The 21014-nt window shown below is 35.5% G+C and overlaps 4 protein-coding genes and 1 non-coding gene across 5 annotated transcripts; 2 read left to right on the top strand and 3 right to left on the bottom strand.

The window, feature by feature from the left end:
- The first annotated feature begins 1888 nt into the window (after window positions 1-1888).
- Window positions 1889-11817, top strand: LOC129946969 (coiled-coil domain-containing protein 186). Its single transcript, XM_056057355.1, has 11 exons — window positions 1889-2835; window positions 2910-3122; window positions 3240-3359; window positions 3422-3485; window positions 3550-3704; window positions 3761-3903; window positions 3978-4158; window positions 10587-10826; window positions 10900-11124; window positions 11193-11546; window positions 11608-11817. The coding sequence occupies exons 1-11, from the start codon at window positions 1987-1989 to the stop codon at window positions 11674-11676; spliced, it is 2613 nt and encodes an 870-aa protein (XP_055913330.1). The 5' UTR covers window positions 1889-1986; the 3' UTR covers window positions 11677-11817.
- On the bottom strand, window positions 4219-4291 carry Trnam-cau (transfer RNA methionine (anticodon CAU)). The gene has a single exon. It is a non-coding gene; the product is annotated as a tRNA-Met (tRNA).
- Window positions 11803-12584, bottom strand: LOC129946970 (uncharacterized). The gene is made up of 2 exons (XM_056057356.1): window positions 12289-12584; window positions 11803-12222 (listed from the first exon to the last, which is right to left on the bottom strand). The coding sequence occupies exons 1-2, from the start codon at window positions 12466-12468 to the stop codon at window positions 11851-11853; spliced, it is 552 nt and encodes a 183-aa protein (XP_055913331.1). The 5' UTR covers window positions 12469-12584; the 3' UTR covers window positions 11803-11850.
- Window positions 12585-17280: 4696 nt separating this feature from the next.
- LOC129947721 (uncharacterized) lies at window positions 17281-18664 on the top strand. The gene is made up of 2 exons (XM_056058383.1): window positions 17281-17536; window positions 17593-18664. Exons 1-2 carry the CDS (start codon window positions 17395-17397, stop codon window positions 18489-18491), a joined length of 1041 nt encoding a protein of 346 aa, XP_055914358.1. The 5' UTR covers window positions 17281-17394; the 3' UTR covers window positions 18492-18664.
- Window positions 18665-19362: 698 nt separating this feature from the next.
- Window positions 19363-20161, bottom strand: LOC129948173 (uncharacterized). Its single transcript, XM_056059053.1, has 2 exons — window positions 19656-20161; window positions 19363-19597 (listed from the first exon to the last, which is right to left on the bottom strand). The coding sequence occupies exons 1-2, from the start codon at window positions 20087-20089 to the stop codon at window positions 19450-19452; spliced, it is 582 nt and encodes a 193-aa protein (XP_055915028.1). The 5' UTR covers window positions 20090-20161; the 3' UTR covers window positions 19363-19449.
- Window positions 20162-21014: the final 853 nt, after the last annotated feature.

Raw genomic sequence — 21014 nt, 5'->3', positions numbered from 1 at the left:
CTCCAGAATCGCCATACATTGTGGCCGTCCGAGCAACTTATAGACGGGGTTGAGAAGATTCTGAACGATTTCGTGTAGGCACTTATGGCCGGAGCAGAAAAGGCCAATTCCTGGTTATAGATTCGTACCAAAACCACACTCATCCAAAGCGATCACTGAAGCTATTATAATGGGCTGCAATTTCTCCATGACTATCTCTTTGGCTTCTTCCTTTAAAAACTAGCCTAGTTTGTACAATGTACTGAGGATCTTCTTGATTTTGGCAGGCTGTTCATTAAGTTGCGATATCCCACTGTTGTGGTTTTATTCACTGGAATAACGATTCCCTCATTGTGGAAGGTTTGGGTGCAAATTTTCCTAGCCCGCTGCGACTTAGCCTCTACCAGAAATTATCTTCCATACTTATTTCTCATATCTCCCAAATTTTTTTAATTGAACGGAGTTACCGGAAAGTCTTTTTTAAGGTAGTAAGCGAAAGCGTCGGACATATTTGTGGCGACGAGTTCGAAGACGCATCCTTTGGAAACTACATTACGAACTATATCTTCATTTTCATCGTCCTTATCACGCCAGTAGCCATAGTGAATTCCGATTCCTCGCTTAACAAAGAGCGTTTGAAACTCTGGAGGATCATAAAAGAACCACCGGTGCCGCAAATAGTCACCGGGGCTTTTATTCTCGACGTTGGCAAATTTTCCCGCAATTTTTTCTGTTGCAACGCAGCTCTCACAAAGTTTCTTTTTTTGTTTTTTTTTCTCTTATATATTCTGTTAATAAAAAAAACAAAAAGAAATAATTCTTATTTTGTAAGGAAATTGTATAAAAAATATCAATTACCACGACCAAATTTATTTCAAAATTAAATATTTGTTTTGACAGCAGCCATCAGCTGTTTTGTTTACATTAATTGGAGTGCTGAAGGTTTCGAAAGGTTTGTTTGCTTAGTTCAACTTTGAATTGCTACTAGTTTTCGAGAGGTTTTATATAAAACTTGTAGTTTACGAAAAATGCATGGGAAAACTTGAATTTTCGATGTAGGTTTTCCGCGAAAACCGATATTTTCGCGAAAACCGGGTTTTGGACTTGGTGTGAAAATCCTATAAGGGTGTTTCAGATCTGGTGCAATGAACTTAGTAAAAATGCCAAATAAATTCTTTTTCTGTTTGCAACACTATTTCACTTAAGCCTAGTACATACTTGTGAACCATCTCGTGAACCCATACAAATTTAAAGGCTTTAAAGCCTAGTACATACTTCCTCGTGAAGTGAACGTTCGCCAGTGGAGAAAGTGAACTTTTGACATTGCTCAATGGTACACACTTGTGAGTACACGTTGTGAACATGAACAAACCAAATGTCAAAGCTTCATCAAAAGTTCCCGTACATTTTGCACGTGAATTGCCCGTGAACGAAAACTCTCCACTTTGTTCTCCACTCAGCTTCACGAGCAAGTTCACGGGTGAACCAAAAACTGAAATTTGTATGAGTTCACGAGATGGTTCACAAGTATGTACTAGGCTTAACTTTTAAACAGAGTTTTTCATCGGGTAGGGTTCTTTATTTCAATTAAGTCCATTTATCAAAAATAAAAAGAATAATATTAATTTTGTTTCGGCTTCTGAAGACTTTTAACGAACATTTGGTGAGCTGTGAAAAATGTGACTACAAATTTTAAACTGTTTTATTTTTCTGTTGCAAGAACAGTCTTATCGTGAAGAGCGTGTTACAACTCAGAATTTTAATTTTACACTGTGAACAGGTCCCTTGTGTATAACTGAACGTAACGTTACCAAACACTACTTATCCTTCCACCTGTAGAGAAAACACTCTATATTTTGTCAATGAACGAGCCTAATTGCTAAACACACCTAGCTGTCACTGTTTGACTTTCAAATTATATTTGACGTGTAAACATGTAGACGTGAAAATAAAAATCCAATTAAAAATTTTGTTTAAATTATTTGTTCATTAAAAAATTCCATAAATATGGAAGAAATAACCACAAATACTTCTGAAATTCATACAAATACAAAATCAGAGGAAAACTCATCGAACGTAACAGAAGAGCATCAAGCTAAATCATGTGAAAGTCCACATATTGTGGAAGAGGATTTACCTCAAAGTGAGGAGGGATCATCGATTGATAAAGATGTAAACAAAGGTTTCCATTCTGGGCTATCTCAGAATTTAACAAACAATTTAAATCAAACAAACGATGAATCTAGCGATCAAAGTTCACAAGCAACACAAGAAAATTCCGAACAAAACCAGAAAACGGAAGAAAATAAAGATAAATCTGCACAAAACGATTCATCCAATTGTGTGTCGTATAAAACAAGTGATGCATCCATAACTTTTCCCTCAAATGGGTCAACAGAAACCATCGCCCTAAAGCAACTAGTTAATTGTCCGCCCCTACAAATAAATTCTAGCGTTAAATCTTCCTCAGAAGGTGATGTTCCAATCAATTCGATTTCAGAAGAAGATGGTTCAATCGAAACAAATCCAGAATCAACACTTCCAGCAGAGCAAATGCCTCAGACATCAAATAAAAACAATATTAGAACTGTGGAGGTTTCAAAACCCACAGAAACATGTGAAGTTTCAACTTCAGCATCACCAAAAATTCATCAACAACAACCTCAACAAAATCCCCCATTCACAACACCTCCACCAACTCCGCCCGAAGATTCCGAAAAGTACAAACGAATAGAAAATCGACTACGAAATTATGAGAACGAGATCGAACAGCTACGAAAGGCTCTTACACAAAAAGACAACACAATAAGGTTATACCAACGTGAGAATAATCTTCTCGAAAAAGAAAAGTTGGCAGTAAGTTCCATGTTGTTTTTTTTTTTTACAATTTTCACAGATTCCAAAAGTTTATATAAAATTTCTCCTTTTAGTTCCGAAAAGAAAAGGAAATGGCAATGAAGGAAAAAGAAAGTATCGTTATAACATTTGCCACTAAGGAAAAATCACTAATTGATGCTAAAAAACAAAAAGACTTAGTTGAAAAACAACTCGCTGATTCTCGAAAGGAAGTGAAGAACATTACAACCAAATTTCAAGCTTTAAATGAAGAGAAATCCAGAATTACTTATATGTTAGATGAGAAGGTAAGAAACAAGGAAGAAAGAATGGACTTGTACCTTAACAGCAAGTGTTTCCATGAACCCCAATTGAGAAGTTTTTAAGTGAAGATAAACTTATTTAAATCAACTTTTTTTTATCAGTGCAACGATGTGAAGAAGTACCAAAAAGAACTTGAAAAACAAAAGGCCGACTACAACAATCTGGAAATGAAATTTAAATGGAATTCAGTTAAATTGGCTCAGGAAACTGAAGCGAAATTGGTAACGTAAAATTAAATTGTCGTATGTAAGCGTAACATTGATTAAACTCTTTGTGTTCTCAGGCAGCTGAAAAAAAGCTGGAAGAAGAGCGAAATACTCCAAAGCCTCATGAGGAACAGGCCAAAGGTAAGTATTTTGAGTATTTTTACACCAAATTTCATCTAAACATTCGCATTAAAAAATTTCATAGAAAAAATAAAAATGGAATACGAAGCAACAGCAATTCTACTAAAACATGAAATCGAAAGTAAAGACAAATCAATCGAAAGTCTAACCAAAGAACAGAAACAAGCCACAGAGAAGATAAATCAACTTCAAGAGAACCTTGACAAAAAGATTCTCGAAGTAAGAAAATTAAAAACTTAAATCTAAAGAAATTTATTGTAAGATTTCATTTTTAGAACACAAATCTTAATCGAGAATTAGAATGCTTACGTCAAGAGCATGTTGCTGTTCAAGGTTCTTATAGTGAAGAAATGTTAAATTCAGCTAAACTTCGAGGTCAACTAGAAGAATTGCAAGTTCTTCGAACTCAAAACACTTTGTAAGTTCTTTTTTTTGTTGTCTTTTTGTTTGTATAGTTGCATATTAAAGAAAATATGAATTCTATTCTTTTAGAAATGAAGACAAAATCAATACTCTCAATGAGAATCTTCGACAGATGGAAGAGAAACTTGTTGATTCAACACAAGATATGGAACAGTTACAAGCCAAGGAACAAGAGTTGCTTAGTATAAATAAGGAAATGAGTGAAATGATTGTTAGATTACAAAATGCAGTTTGTTTACACACATCGAGGGTGAGTAAGAAACAAAATTAAGAATTTTTGTTTTTGAGAACAAAAATACAAAAAAAGTTATGCCCCGGGTGAGGCTCGAACTCACGACCTTAAGATTATGAGACTTACGCGCTGCCTACTGCGCCACCGAGGCTATAAAAAGTTCTAACCAAAGTTTTATTTTGATTCTCGTTAGAATACTTCTAGATTTAGAATTTTTGTTAAGGTAATGACTGTACCTAGGTCAGTTACAAGTTTTTGAGTTAAAATTTTTGAGTAATTATTTGACACACAAACTAAAATGGGAGGAAGTTCTGCTCGTTATTAATTTTAAAGACAAAAGCTATATCGGAGATTCATCATTCATCAGCTCGACAACCGGGTCAGAGAGAAAAATCTATGGAGAGGGCCAAATTTCCTCGTCTCCGTCCCTTCGAAACTCTCATTTTTTAATAGCGTGTTGAATTCGTATCGGTGTATTCATGTTTTCACCTCGGTGAGCAGAGAGAGAAAAAACTTCAGTTGAGAGCAAAAACACTCTAGTAAAGATATAAATCCTTCGTACGTATCACCCTCCAAAACCCATTTGTTTACATTGTTGTATTTGTAATGTGAACGAATTCAACGAGAAAAAATTGACGTGTTTTCACGCATACATAGACACACTTACTGAGTTTTTTGGGGAAATTTAATAAATTGGAGGAGAAATTACACGCACACTATGAAAAAGTTTATGAGGCTGATTTCCGGTTTAGCTTGTAGGCAAACCAAGATGTCTACCGGGGATTTATATCTTTATATAGAGTGTTTTTGGTTGAGAGATTGGACATTTGACATTTATTTCTCTCTCTGGTTTTCACAAATTAATTCTAGCAACAAATTTTCGTTTGTCAATAAATTACGGTAAACGTTATAACCGTAGATCGTGGTGAATTTGTTTTTCCCTTCTCTATCTCTGAGTTACAGATAGATGGCATTAACAACCAAAACAAGAAAAGATGTGTTCAGAAAGAGTGTAACAAGGTTAAGGTTAAAAGACTAGACTTTATTTGTATACAGTGATGCTAGAAACATTCCGGATTTTTTTTTTGTATAATGCCTTCCTTAATATCGACTAAGAAAAAACAAACTGAATTTGTTTATTGTATTTATTTCAAAAACATATTGGTATACTTTATAATTACTTAACAATGATCTGATGGTAAAAAAATAAATATAAAAAATATAAATTTACCCCATAACATCCCTGCTCAAAACTAACCGGATTTTATAAAGAAAAACTTCGAGTCTTGATGTTTAGGTAACGTTTTTTTTTTGTCATTTGGATACCATAATTAATTAAAAAAACTAAGCAGGTTGTGAGCTCTCTAAATAGAAATTCATTCGATTAATAAAATAGCTAAAACACGTCACACAAACGCTATTCGTTATAAAGTGTTAGAAAAGTATCAAGCCGGTACAAAACAAAATGTAATCGCTGAAATGCTGAAAATTCCAACTTCAACGGTTTATGACATTATCAAAAAAATTAGAAGCGGCAAATCAGTAGAAGCAGAACACCGTGGTGGTGGTGGTGGTGGTGGTGGTGTGGGCGCATAAACAATTTTGTTCTTAAGGACCCTTTTGCGTCCTCGAATAATATTTTCGAGGATCTAAATGTATCTATAGCGCCATCTACGGTAAGGAATCGTTTAAGGGAATGTGGTCTTTATGCGTTTCGACTAACAAAAAAGCCACTACTTAATTAAAAACATCGTAAAAAGGTAAATTATGATAGGTGTATCGGAAAGACTTTCAATTTCTTAATTAAAACATTTAATCAGGGTTGAATTTGCAAAAAATCATCTGAACTGGACTATAAGCAAATGGAAAAGTGTGCTTTTCAGTAATGAAAGCAAATTAAACTTATTTTAATCCGATGGAACACGTTTAAAGCCAGCAAATGTACTCCCTACGGCTAAGCACGGTGGTGCCTCGGTGATGGTCTGGGGTTACTTTTCCGGTGCAGGCGTTGTTACGATACATCAAATCGCAGGAATTATGGACCGTTTTCAATATAGAGATATTTTGAAGTCAAAAATGCTGCCATATATTGAAAAGGAAATGCCTTTGCGTTGGGTTTTTCAGCAGGATAATGATCCCGAAGATTCTTCCAAGCTGCTAAAAGAGTGGTTTTGCAACAAAAAACATTTGTGTTTTAGAGTGGCCGTCCCAATCTCCCGATTTAAATTACTAACTAATATTTGTCTAAATGCGTAATTTAGAATTGTTTCTAAATCTTTATTTTGTTCTGGCACCTAAGAAGAGTTATTAATTTCACTTTATATTCAAATGATATTACTCTCAATCGAAGAAAATGAGAGTACCAAAAAGTTGTTCATCCACAATTTTGAATTTTCTTTGAACACCTCTGAACAGCTGACTACATTCGCCATTTTTCAAAGGTGGTAAGTATGCACATCTTCTTGCATAAGTATTTGTTCCCCACATTTTTTTTATATGGAGTTAATACATATGCAAGTTGGTGTGCAAATCACAGCTTGTAGCCAAGAAGAGAGCAACCGTCGAATTTGGTTCTCTCGATTAGTACGACTGACAACGTAATCTTGTTTTCCACCAATTTTTGTGGAGCTGGTCTACGACTTCAAAGGACTACTCGATTTCTCTTTGCTCAAGCTAAAGCAAGATAAACTGCTCTTTGGACCTTTAAACGCTTAATTTTTGTCATAATATTTATCGAGGTATATTTTGCACAGTTCATGATTCTTTTTAAAAGACGAAGCGAACAATACTTCGGTTAAGAGGTCGAAATGTCTTTTAACTCATTTACGCCGCCTGGGTACAGGTTTTAAAATGCCGTTATTTGTTTGTACAGTTTTCTTTTCCTTTGTTCAAACGTGATTTTGCATTCCCAAGGAGTTTGTTTCAGTGAAATGATGTACTTTTTCGTCATTTATAATTTATGTTGCAAAAATAATATTTTATTTATTTCGTGGAATAATCCGATTATTGAAAACAGTACTCGCACACAGGAATGGTTGAGAGTTGTAAGTCACTAGGCCCTGGTTCACAACAGACTGTTGCGCCACCCAATTTATTTATTTTTAATCCGATTATTGACCAAAAGGTAAATACATATTTATTTTGTTAGATTGTTCCTGATTCGTGTATTTTTATTCGGACAATATGGAGCAACAATAAATATATTATCATTATCATTCCTTTATTTAATTATTTAAAATTTTCATTCCACTTCGACGTTGAAAAAAAGTACCTACGCATAGCAAGAAAAAAATTATTGTTAAATTTCTCGAAAGTTCTACAGCAAATAATTGAAAATGCCAGATGATCACCAGGACAGACAAAACGTTAGCGGCGAATTGCATCGTGTTTCTAACAAGCCACCACCATTTTTGCAAAACTAACCCGACCTATTTTTTTATTCAGATGGAGTCGCAGTTCAACATTGCTAACAGTAAATGCGACACAACAAAATATCACTACGTCTCGTCGTTCCTTCATTAGATCAAAATGTTTCTTCACGTGTCAGTGATTCACTTAGAAATCCACAAAAAAAAATTAATATGAAGAACTGAAAAAAGTGATAATAGCAGAATTTACTGACTCTGATCAAAAGAAGAATGCTGAGCATCTCAAACATATCAGCAGTTGGAAGCCAATCTGAAAATTTATCAAGAATCGATGCGCTTAAAAAACAAGTCGAAGAACTAAGAACATCAAGATCAGGTGGAAGAAGAAAGCATGTCTCACAAAAGAGAGATTTAAGCAAAAGTCGCAGTAAGTCTAAACTACGTCTTCCACTTCCGTCGCTATCATTACATTTTAAATTCAATTCAAAAAATTCGACCTCTCGAAAAATTAAATTAGGCTCTGTCATCGGAAGCGACACTGCACAGAGCTGACACAAATAAAATCCGTCGCTTATTTATACGAGATAGAAAAACAAAACAAGAATATCTCGTAGACACAGGTGCAGACTTTTCGGTCATACCTCCCACATAACATGATAAACCAGACAACACATATTCCTTATTTTCTGATAATGGAACTCCAATCAAAACATACGGGACAAAAATCATTCAAAATCGACTTCGCACTTAGAAGAAAAATGGATTGGATGTTTATTGATGTGGATGTTACACATTTACCATACCTGACCAGTATCCTATTCCACATATTCAGGATTACACTCATAAAATGTCCGGCAAGTCCCTTTTTTCAGTAATCGATTTGGAACGTGCATATAATTAGTACCAATCGTCAAACTTCAATTTTATTGAATGGGTGTTGCTTAATTTTAAATGAAGACCAAATATCCAGAAATATGTTAAATGGTAGATGTTTTCGTTTTCGTAGTTCTTGCAGTAATTGACCGTCCTCAAATTGTGGTGTCCTCAAATGGGTCCAATGGGCTTATTAGTATTACAACACGTATAATATTTGCAGATTTTTTTGAGGTAAGTACAATAGCTAAGAGGCCATTCCAAGGTGTAAGTGAGTATCGGCGACTGGAAGAAGCAATTGAAAACATTTGTAATGAAGAAGAGAACCAGAAAGTAACCTACGAAGTAAAAGCCATCCCTCAAGAACCAGAGTTATGACGGACAATGACGAGGGCGACCTAGACAATGTTTTGGAAACGTGGAGGTATTCAAATCCTGAAATAAAAATGGTGAATTAGATGAAGAATGGGATAGCAGTGATGACGAACCATTGGCGAGGTTTAGAAGGGTCGTGGCCTGGGAACCGCGGTGGATCAAATGCGACGTTTCGTACGATGCTATGCCTTCTACCTCAACAAAAAATAATGTACAGACCCGAACAGATTTTTTAAAAAATAAGCTGAAGGATCAAATACCGGCCAGTATATTTGAAAAAATATTTGATATGGAAGTCTTTGACATGATCGGTTTGAACACCAAGTTATATGCTGCTCAGAAAAATAGTCAGGAATATCAAATAATTGTGGATGACCTCAAGTTGTTTTTTGGCATTCTACTATTGACGGGTTATCACTCACTTCCGCGAGAGAGGTTATACTGGTCATTAGATGAAGACTTACATGTTCCTAATGTCAAAAAACAGATTCATGGATATAAAGAAATACTTGCATTTTTGCGACAATGACGCTACTTCTCGGTCCAACGATAAGCTGTTCAAAGTACGGCCACTTGCAGTGGGGCGTTTTTTTATGAAAATGTATCTATATATGAATCTATGATAAAATATTTTGGTAGGCACCCATCGAAGCAATTCATAAGAGGCAAGCTAGTGCGATTCGGCTACAAAAACTGGATGATGGCAAGTTCTGACTGTTATTGTTACGCTTTAGATATATATTGTGGAAAATCGGTACAGTGCCAAAATGAGCCATTGTTACGAATGCTATTCCGCAACAGTATATTGTTTTCTTTAAAAATTTTCTCATCAGCCATGCCTTGCTGCGAGATCTGCGTGATGCTGGCTATTGTGCCACAGGCACTGTGAGGGAAAACAGAATGAAAAGATGCTCACTGCTTTCCATTAATTTGACTATCGGTTTGATACAGCAAATAAAATAGTATTCGTACGATGGCTCGATAACAGTGTTCGTACTATGGGAACAAACTACGAGTTTTTGTTCTCCACTTGGGAAGGTGAAAAGATGGAGCACTACTTCGGGTTTCCAGACCCAAGGCAAAACAGGAAGGTGCTGGGAGAAGGTACTACGTCGAAAACCAGTGGCAAAATTGTCAAGATTCAATCAGAGAAGCCGGCTCTGATGTGCTGGGTTTCAAGGAGCCATCAAAAAGGAACCCCTGGTTTGATGAGGAATGTCAGCAGGCAAATGCAGCCAAACAACAGGCAGAGAAGAGGTGAGAGAAACACCGACTTTTCAGAAGGAAAAAGAGAGGGCATGAGAAGCGTACAGTCGAAGATGTTGAGAGGTTTAAAAGAAGAAATGAAGTTTGAAAGTTTTATGAACAGGTGAAACGAAATTCACAGGTACATAAACCTAGAACCGAAGGCTGCAAAGACGAAAGTGGAAACATCATAGTGGAACCGCAGTCAATACTGGGGATATGAAAGGACCACTTCTCCAGAGTGTATAACGTTGTAGACAAGAACAACAATCTCTTAATCCCTGTTCTCTTTTTTGTTTTATTATTTTAACATAAATAGGCAGTTGTATTCATCACCTTAAGCAACTGAACAGTTATACTTGCGTCTCCATTGACGTTCCAACCTTGGCTGTTTTATCAAGTACTGCAGAGATTTGTTCCTTTGTCGAACTAACCGAATGTTGAATTCCTTGTTGTGCTCTGTCGTTTAATGTGATTGCTCTATTTGGGGATTAAAAGGGTACCAAATGCCCTTAAAAAGAAAAAAACAAACAAAATAAATATAAAATACTGTAAACTTAAAAACCAACATTTTTTCTCTTTAAGGTTAAAGGTATCGAAGCAGAGAACGAGATCCTTAAAAAAGAAAAACTCGACTTTGACACAAAATATCAAGAAATAGAGTCACAACTCAAAGGAGAGATTCAACAAAAGAACGAAGATCGGTTGCTGTTAACAAAACATCTTTCGGAGAAAACAAAAATGTATGAATCAGTTAAAGTGAAATTGGAGAACGTTCAAGGAGACCTCGACGCAACCAAAAAGAAACATTCTCAAGTAGTTAAGGTACTTTATCCCTTATAATCCTAGCTAAAGTTTTTAATACATTCTAATTAATTTTGTTGTCTGTTGTCTACAGGAGCTCCAAAGAGAAATTCAAAAGTTTAAAAGAATTTCCGAAGAAAATTCTACCTCTCCAAAATCGCCCTCATCAACATCGCCGTCATTATGCAGAAATTGCCAATTGAAGAGCACAAGTCAAGAACAACTTGGCTCGAGTAATTCGCGAGGAAGTAACAATAGTCGAAGTGACAGCGAATCTGAAGCCCAGAGCAATACTTCAACTATGAATCGTGATGTCCAAGTAATTTATAATCTTTTTCTAAGCTTTGAAAATAAATAAAACGTTTTGTTCTCAATTTGAATTTTAAGGGTCCTTCCAAGCAGCATTTAGTTGAGAGAATTCTTCGTCTCCAGCAGGCATCGGCGAGGCAAACAGAGAAGATAGATTTCTTGGAAAATCACACATTATCGTTGGTAGCCGAGTTACAGAAGAAATCGAAAGTAGTTCAGTATTATATGATGCGAGATCAGGCTGGTGCACTAACATCTTCCAAGAGTGACCAGAATAAGACGGAACTGGCAAAATATGGCGGTGTTATGTCGGCCATATATTCTGGCATCAAAGGTCCCAATCAGAGTATGACTCTGGAGTTATCATTGGAAATCAATAAGAAGCTTCAAGCTGTGTTGGAAGATACGCTGCTGAAGAATATAACATTGAAGGTAATTTAGTTCGTCATGTAAGAGAAAACGAACGGATCTTAATTTGTTGTTTTTATTGCAGGAAAATCTTGACGTATTGGGATTGGAAGTGGACAAGCTTACCAGAAAACTTGCTCAAATAAAGTCATAGCGTATTGGTGCCATTGTACATAACCTTATAATCGTATACATTCCTCTGGGGAACCCTATTCTAATTTATGTAATTAAATATCTATCCATCTAAAGTTAATATAAAGAAATATAAAAAGAAGTAATATAAAAGTAAATACAAGCTATTTGATTGAACAATTTATTTCTTTAAATTTTACAAACAATTTTCATATAATTTGGGACTGACTGGTTTCCCTAGACCCATGCTGATTTCAATGTTTGGCTTCTCGCCCGGCTCAGCCAAACGTGCCAGTTTGTTGATGTTTTTCTTGAAATGCACCTTCATCATGGGATTCTCATTTCCAGTCTCTTCCCTCACGAATTCTCTCAACAAAGGTGGAAACTCAATTTCATTGGGAAGAATCATTTCTTTTTGTTGTACAGCAGATTTGCAATATTCCGCTTCCTCATCTTTGGGTATGAGCCGATAGTCAGCTTTGTATGTTGTGCTATAGATGACAACTGGTTTGGGTTGTGTGACTCCACGGAAAGTTCGTTCTATGGTTACACGGACTTTGCGGTCTTCCTAAAGTAAAAGTTTTTTTTTTGTTGATTTAGACTGAAGGGATTTAGTGAGGATTTAAAAACTTACTGAATTAGGAACAGCTTCAACTTTGAGAATTTTCATAAACGATGGTTCTGGATAGCGCTCGAACATGCTGCGAACAACAATTCGACCTACACCGTGATTTTTCAAATTGCCTAGAATTTCCCATAGTGGTTTTCCACGGAAATCTGTTTTGCGACCAATGTATTTAATAACTTGGGCCATTTTAAGACTTTAAAAGTTTATATTTATTTGAAAAAGTTCTAAAATTATAATATTTTTCGTTTTTTGGTAGAAATGCAAACAAGAAAGGTTATATATGATGACAGCTCAGATGACAGGTGAATTTCGAATTTATCAGCTGTCTTATGAAACATGACAGATGCGAATTAAATCGGAATTCGAAGAGAGTATAGGGTGCATCATGATAATATAAATGGGCCAGTTTATGTTTCTGAGGTTTGTGAGAATTTTCATAGTAGGTTTGACATAGGAGATTGAAATATAAAATTGAAGCTTTGCATTTCTTTTCTTTCCTTTTGAATTGTGAAAAAAGAAATCCAGTCATAACATTTTCATTCTCAGATTTATTAAACCGAATTTAAAAACAATTGTTTACATGTGATACTACAAAAATGTGTGAGATCATAGAAATAAAAACGTCAGTGAAATAACAAAAAATATAACTCAAATAAGAGAAAATGAAAGATAGCATTTAATGACGTTTTTGTAAACAACAAGAAAACCATAAGACCTGCATAAATAATAATTTTCTAAAATTCATGTTCTGTTCAAAACTTGTCTTTCAAAAAAAGCGAAAGGAACCAATAAGTTTAATTAAGTGTGTGTTAACAGCTGATGGCAAGAAGTTCCAAGTTTATTAATTTTCTTGATCAGACAAATTACAAATAAAATGTGCTGTGGTCTTTATGTATAAAATCTATGGTATTACTAGGAGTTGTCTTTTTTACGTCCGCCGTTGCCTCAAGGTGGCGTTAGAAGTTGTATATACAAAGTAAGTAATAAAAACTGTAATTGCTAATGTCACCGTAGCCACTAGGTGCCGCCCCTGTAAAAAGCCACGTTGATAGTACTATAACTTTTATACTGTAGTTTATAAAAGTTGGGAAAATAAACCGTTTCTGTATGTTATGTTGGGTAAGGTTGGAGTGGCTGTCCAGATGTCATTGACGCACCTAGACCTCAAGGGTACATTGTGATACCACTAATGAGGTTACTCATGGGAGAGTATTGAACTTAAACAAACCATTTTGTACTTTTAATGAAGTTAAAGAGACATTTTGTGTCAATCGTTGCTGGTATTATCGAAGAAGGGATTACTGAGAAAGTTATTTCTTCTAATGGAGAGTGCTGGACATGTACATAGAAGGTGTTGGACTGTTTCCTCTTTCTCCTTGTCCATGCAGCTTCTACAGAAGTCATTTGTGTAGACCCCTAGCCTCAGAGCATGTCTTAGCATGAGGCAGCGTCCTGTTATTACTCCAATTGTAGAGCTTATACTTTGTCTGCTCAGGGATATCAAGCCTTTTGACCGTTTTAAGTCTATGTTTGGCCATATTTGCTTGGTTGCTAAGCAGGTGGTACTCTGTGACCATCTAGCATTTGTTGATTCTAGAGTTTCTGTATGTTAAAACTATACTTTATAAAGGGTCAGCCATTTAACTTTTTTTTCAACTAATGCTTATTTCGTGAATCGTAACACTTGTCTGACTTGACAGATAATCCTTCCGCTAAGCGAATATGGTTGTGTATAGGCTTGAACAACGCTGGGAAATATTGCTGCAGAATGTGTGCGAAAATTGTTTATGGATTTTGGAGGAAGATAATCACCGTCAGCTCCGTATGTTCGTTATCTTGTGAAAAAAGTGAAAGAAACTGGCATCCTCATCAAAAAACCAAAGAGTGAAAAGCCAAAAACAGTGCACATAACCGAGAATATTGCTGCTGTGACAGAAAGTGCGCGTAAAGCACAATCAATATGAATTTACCGTCGTTCTCAACAGTTGAACATTTCGGAGACATTTAGGAGCGCAACACCCACAAAAATCACCTGCACCGTTCGGCCTCCTCTCACTCCTAAACCGCTGAAAATAGAATTTTCACTTGTGCTAGGGAAAGTTGCGCCTAGTCAAGATCTGACCATCCAAAACGTTTTCGCTTCGCAAAGTGGGCCTGTTTTGACAAAAAAATCAGATGAAACTCATTTTGATCTTGGCGGGTAAATTGTCTCATTTGAGGTACAGAAAACCCGCACGCATACAAGCTCATACACCCAAAACGAGTCACTGTTTGGTGCCGATTTTGGTCCAGAGGCATAATTGGGCATTTTTTTCGAAAATGAGCAAGGAGTGACCAATTCATTCAATGGCAATCGTTATCAGGCCATGTTGAACTAATTTTTGTTCACAAAAATTGAAGAGGAAGATATTGGCAATATTTGGAGACCTTCCCGCCACTTCATCGTACGCGACATTTTCAATAAAAAAGACAACTTGATTATTAAAATTTGGCAGTGTAACACATAGATCCTTGAAGAATATTGTCATGTCGAAACTTAAGCATAATTAATAATTTCCAATACTGGCTATGGGTACAAATTGTTTCAAGGACTAGCAGTGAGCTTTTGATTTGTCGTTTAATATAAAATTTATTTTGGCGCTTACGATAATTTGGCGGGAAGGGCTCGATTTGGTTTCAACATTTAAATAAAAGATTTTATTGGCCTGTCAAAAAAATTATAACGCTGGGTTTCAACGATGAAAACCATTGATAGCTATAACTGACCCCTTACAAGCTATTTATTAGTTTGTGTGTATAACAGCCATTCTCAACTTTCCTAAATTCAAAATTTTGTCATCATTATTACCTCATTGAAATTAAGTTTAATTCCGCAATCGATAGTTTTCTTCCGTTTAGAAGAAGAGCTGTCATTTTATGGGATTTAGAAGAATCAGAAAGGTCAATCAAAAACGTCATTGTTCTACCTGACGTAAAAGTCGTCACTTGTCAACCTGTACAAAGAATAGCGATAAATTTAAATTCTACTTTGACAAGAATTTCTGTAAAATGTCTCGGCGGATAACAATAGGTCCGTTCGCGTACTTTCTGCACTAAAATTCGTCAAAAGAGATATTTTAAAGAATGGGGGTAAAATTCTCTCACAAAAAGACAAAACTACAAAAAAGTAAGCGATAGGGAAATCAAACAATTTTTCCCACAATTCGACTGCCAAAAAAATATAAATTTTGAAACATCAACGTTTAATTTTGTGTTTAGAATTTTTTTTGTTAATGGATAAATTAAGACAACATGAACTTCAAGCAACATCATGCTGGTTCATTGTTTTATTTTATGAAAAAAAGAACTTGATTAAATTGAAACTTGAAAATTGCGATCTTGTTGCTGTTCTTGGAAAAGAATTTTTAATTTTATAAGTAACAGCAAATAAATTGCATTTATTTAATTTATTTGAAGTTCTATCAAATTTGACACTTTACACAAATCAGCCTAAAGAAATTTCTTGGGCTAAAATTCGTAGGTTGGGGAAATATTTTGCTCTCTCGTGAGCGCTCTATAAAATGAAAAACTACAAAATTTTTGAGTACGCGAACAGGATTTAGTTAAATTTTGTAATTTTTCGTAAAATTAGACTGTTTTAGGAAGGTACGCGAACGGACCTAATGATCTTCTAAGAAGGGCATCATTTTCATGACTGAAAAGCTATTTTTTTAAGATGATGCTTGGTTTTTAAATTCAAAGTCGCTTATTCGTATGCAATTCAAAAATCTAAAAATTGAAATGTTTTTCTTTATACATATGAACATTTGCTATGGGAACAATAATCCTGTTGTTTTACTGATCTTTTAGCAATTTTGGGTGATAAATTATCAACCATCAGAGAAAGGGAAACATCCAAACCTAAAAGCCTCCAAAAAAGGTTCATGAAATGTCCTGTTTCTTTACGAACTTTAAATTGGGGAACAGTTACTGCTGAAAAAAATCTAATCGTAAAAGAAGTATAATCTTTTTTTCAAAAGAACTGAGGGCTAAATTTGACCGTTTTCACGTACAAAGTTTAAGCTTCTGAAGTGCTTATTGTTATCCTCATCATTTACGTACTTTTAAATGTAGCTTCAAGTATGAACAAACATATAATTATGTCCAGGATGAACAACAATACCAAAGGCTAAATATCAGAATTTCCATCTATTTATGAAAGTTTACGAACTCCCATATCGACGCTTAGTTCATGTTTGTCCCTGATGGTATCAATTTCTATTTCCACGAATTAACTGCCAATAAAATGACACTCGCTGGTTCATGACCACCGATGCTATTTGTAAGTACATACCCAAGTGTAGGTTTCTCTTGAAGAAAAACATCTATGATTGAATGGTAACATCAATCTCGTCAAACAAACAATTTTTCCTGACAATCTTTACAACTGTGATGGAAACCGAATGTAATGTGATATCCAGTAATTTTCTTTGTTTAAACTATTATTAAATGTTCAAACAAAAGACTCCAAAAATTTAAATAATCGAAACTGGTTGTGGAGCACGATTGCATGTAACATGTAGCATGTCCACGGAATCAATAGATCCTACAAATTTCAAACGTAATTACCCAAAGCCCGTTTGAATAGGAATATAACAATTCAACAATACAAAACCTGTAGCTTCCTCCACTCCATAATCCATACACTAACTTTGGCCACACTTGGCTTGAATTGAATCCAAATCCATACTACAACTACGAGTGCCTACCTATTTTTACCAAAATATACTTCCTTCTGCCATTGCCGTCAGCCAAAACTGGATCTTGTTGCTGTAGCTGTTGGATATATAGACAGTCAAGTCATAGTCAATCTTCGATGACTGCGAACCTCTGCAAATAGTTTTGTTGCACGAATTTACTTTACCCTTGCAGTTGCAGAAGATAACAGTAGCTAGCTGTGGTAGCCATGCGAGTGAGTGTTTTTAAATATTGTTTGCACTTTCGTTGGAGAGGCCGAAGCTGATGATGAGGACGGACAAAGCCATCGTCCAATAAAAGCATGGTCTACTAGTTTCTTCTCCCATACGACATACGCGAAAGACGCCTCGAATCAGGTTCCGTCTTTTTGGTTATATGTGCTTGTTACCTATAAATTGCGGCTTAGATGCAGGATTGGCAGCATTAGTAAAAGTTACTCCATCGCGCATATCAAACTATAACCAAATAATGGACAATTCAAAGATGCAAATATTGACAATTGCGTTGAGCCTTATTGGTAAGTTTTCTTGAACTTGGTACCGATATTTTGAATTTATTAGACTCTATTTTCAGCTTTTTGTTTTTCACCTACCGAGGGTGGCTTGAAAAAACGACATGGATACGAGTACAAGCAATCGCCTTCGGTTCATTTTGAAGCTCCGAAGCAGGAAGCATCACAGGAGTACTATGAATACTCTCAAGCTAGCTCCCATCCATCGTCTTCTGGATCTTCGTCGTCGTCATCTGATTCTTCGAGTAAACCCAGTGGCTACAGTATTGGCAGTGGGTTAAGGTCAATAGCTCAAGGATCTGCTAATCAAGCCCACTCGGCTGTCGCCAATCAGCATGCTGCCGCAAAACAAGCCGCTTTCATTGCCAAAAATACTTTGGCTCAACACGCAGTTCAAGCAGCCGCCACAGCACAAGCAGCACTAGCTGGAAAGCAGGTTATCTTACAGGAATTGGAACAACAGTCTTCAGAGGCACACAGGGCTTTGGCCAGAGAGTTGGAGCAGCTTCAATCGGCGAAAGTTGCTGCGAAGTTATCCCAACACACCGCACAAGTAGCCAGCAATCATGTCTCGATTTTGGTTTCGGCAGTCAATGACGCTAAGACCGTTGCAGAATATGCCGAAAAAGCGTCCTCAGAGGTGGCCAACCAACTGGCCTCACAGTCATCCATGGTTGGTCAGGCTAAAGCTCGTCTAGACGCCTTGCAGGAACAGCTCAAAGATGCCCGAATTGATTATGAAGCAACAAAGGAGGCAGCCTTAAAAGCATCATCTTCGGCTTCCGAAGCTCAGGCAAACGCATCACAAGCTGGCGCTAGGGCAACTATAGAACTACACGAGAGTGTAAGCAACACTGATCAGGGTGGTGGTGGACATTCTTATGAAGAATCGCATCCTCAACAAAACGAGCACGGAGCAATAATTGAGGTACCTAGTGGATATAGTGGAAGTGGTCATTAAAAGTGTTGTCACCATTGGATTAGTGATTTGGAGTGGAACAGCTTTTATCCTAAGATTATTTTAATTTGTAACACATACTATAGTATTTAACACTTAGTTTGGGAAATGAAATGTTCGAAATGATTTTCATATTTTAAACCATTTAAAAGTATGTAAAATTTGTAACTTTCTGTGTTCACAGCTAAAAGCTAGCTTTCTTAAATACAAAAATAAATACAAATCTTTGGAGCCAAAAACAAATCTAAAATTATTTCGTTTCACTGATTTTATAATCGGCTTCTAAAACAAGAGTGACTCGTGAAAGGAATTCATCGTAATTAAAGTGAAAGTTATGCATCCTTACACACTTGAGACTAGGAATTAAATATTAAAGATTTTTGTTCTGACATTTTCGTTTAATATCCTTAACTTTCCTTTTCACCTTGTCATATCCTGGTGTTTTTTTATTTGCCTAAACAAAAAGTTGCTAGAAATAAAAACCTAGTTTAACCGTGTGAAAGGGGCTTTATAAACGTTAGATTCAAAGTGTTTTTAGGTTTGTAGTTAACGGAATATTGATTTTATTTTAGGTCTGTTCCTATACTTTGAGTTTTTCGTGCTACTTCGTCCTTCAAGTTTATTTTGACTTTTAATCACTTTACCAGACCCATCTGACTTGTTTTTTAAAAGTATTGAAACTCAATGCCTATTTTCCTATGTTTTAACCATCAATTTAAAAATCATCAAAAAATTTTAATAATTTAAAGAACTGGAGCAGGTTCAGATGTCAGAATTGTACTAGATTTTATTTTACTTAATAAACTTCTAACGAAGAAAATAAACTTCCATATTTCATTTTTAAAAAAGAATTATTTAGTAAAACATGTATAACTTAGTTTGAATTCAAAAAATTATAAACTACATTTATTAAAATGACAGATAAATATTTTTGACCGATCAAAATTTAAAATAGTTTGATTTATTTGACAGAAGTGGAAGAAGTCCCCATACTTTCCATAGTTGAATTCATTTTGCACCGAACCAAAAACCCTCTAACTAATGCTTGAATCATTGTTGCGGCTTCATCGGGAGTTAGAAACCAAAAGTAAGGATAGAAAGTTCTTTCCCTGAATACAAAACGTGAAAAGATTTTCCCTTAATCATAAGACAGATATAAAGAAATACTTATTTTCATAAACTTGGTGGATCGACTTCCAGTTCTCTTTTCTTTCTTTAAAGAGTTGATTAGTGTTGTATAGATATTCCGCTAGACCATCAATAAAGTTAAAAAATCTGACAGGTTTGTCCTGTGCACCTTTTTCCAATGTTAAAGAACAAATTAATTCAAAAGCTGGAATCAATTGAGGAAACAGTTGTCGTTGTATATAATTAGATGCACATTCGAATTTGGGTTCATTTTGAAGCTTTTTCTTTCGTATGTAATTTTCAAGTTCTCTATCTTCCGAAACAATGTCATCCCAAATTGATGGCTTTACAATAAGATTTTTAACTTTTTTCGAAAGCTTAAGACGAGGATTTGACCTTCTGAGACATGTTTGGTGGTTTGCTTTAGCTTCTTCTTGAATGTGTTTGTATTTATGAGTTCTTCGATCTTCCATATTTTTTTTTTTATTATTTAACTGCCAAATTATGTGAAAAGGCTTGGAATTAAATAAAGCAAAGCTAAGTACAAAGCTCTTAGGCAATGTATTCAACAGGTTGTCAAACTATTGTACATATAAAATCTATAGTCTTATGGAGAGGAACGACCGAAGTGACACCTAGGCAGCTGCCAAGGAACTGATTCTGGTAGATTAGAGAATGGGAGGATGTCACCAGCGCCATCAGTGCACATTTCGATGCTCTAAAATGTCATGTTCATTGAGAGTGTAAGGGGCCTTGCACAAGAGAGCGAACAACGAATGAACAAACGTGATTTTACACATTTCAAAAAGTCAATTTCAAACAAAAACACATTTAAATTATAAGAAACCAATTGACAATTATGTTAGGATAATAAAATTTGCATTTTTTTCTCTGAAACAAGACAATTTTGTACAAACAATTTGGTAGTAATGAATTGCAGTTTGGTTTCTACGAACTGTCAAATTCTATTCGCGTTCCACAACTTAACCTCAAGATTATACCACTCTTGTTTTGTTTGTTGAATAGGGTAATTATAAATTGACAATTCGTCGCTCTCTGCGAATAGAAATAAAGCTCATTTGAAAGAAAAGTCAAAATACGCGAACATCCACAGTTTGCAGTTCGTTGCTAATGTGCAAGATGCTTTATTGATTTGATGTCCAATGCTTAACCTTGATACGTAAAGTAAAGGACCACTAGAAGCAGATAGGTATGTGATCGATAATGGAAATGTCAAATTAACAAAATGGCTACTTAATGTTTTGTACATAACGCACCATCTGACACTTTGACATTGATTAATGTTAAAAAAGGTTCGTTTATTTGAAGGTACACCTGAAAGACGATGTTTATATTTGACAGTTAAGCAGACATTTATATTTTTTTTTAATTAGAGTG

This window comes from Eupeodes corollae, chromosome 2 (genome assembly GCF_945859685.1).
Source record: "Eupeodes corollae chromosome 2, idEupCoro1.1, whole genome shotgun sequence".
NCBI lineage: Eukaryota > Metazoa > Arthropoda > Insecta > Diptera > Syrphidae > Eupeodes > Eupeodes corollae.
The sequence above is the reverse complement of the archived record's forward strand: the minus strand, read 5'-3'. Positions and strand labels throughout refer to the sequence as shown.

Excerpts from the sequence above, each read along its gene's own strand:
- LOC129946969 (XM_056057355.1), top strand. The coding sequence starts at position 1,987 with ATGGAAGAAATAACCACAAATACTTCTGAAATTCATACAAATACAAAA. Across the intron at positions 3,904-3,977 it reads CTTCGAACTCAAAACACTTT|AAATGAAGACAAAATCAATA; the intron begins GTAAGTTCTTTT and ends CTATTCTTTTAG. Across the intron at positions 11,547-11,607 it reads TGAAGAATATAACATTGAAG|GAAAATCTTGACGTATTGGG; the intron begins GTAATTTAGTTC and ends TTTTTATTGCAG.
- LOC129946970 (XM_056057356.1), bottom strand. The coding sequence starts at position 12,468 with ATGGCCCAAGTTATTAAATACATTGGTCGCAAAACAGATTTCCGTGGA. Across the intron at positions 12,223-12,288 it reads TTGAAGCTGTTCCTAATTCA|GAAGACCGCAAAGTCCGTGT; the intron begins GTAAGTTTTTAA and ends CTTTTACTTTAG.
- LOC129947721 (XM_056058383.1), top strand. The coding sequence starts at position 17,395 with ATGTGCTTGTTACCTATAAATTGCGGCTTAGATGCAGGATTGGCAGCA. Across the intron at positions 17,537-17,592 it reads AATTGCGTTGAGCCTTATTG|CTTTTTGTTTTTCACCTACC; the intron begins GTAAGTTTTCTT and ends CTCTATTTTCAG.
- LOC129948173 (XM_056059053.1), bottom strand. The coding sequence starts at position 20,089 with ATGGAAGATCGAAGAACTCATAAATACAAACACATTCAAGAAGAAGCT. Across the intron at positions 19,598-19,655 it reads CACCAAGTTTATGAAAATAA|GGAAAGAACTTTCTATCCTT; the intron begins GTATTTCTTTAT and ends TTTTGTATTCAG.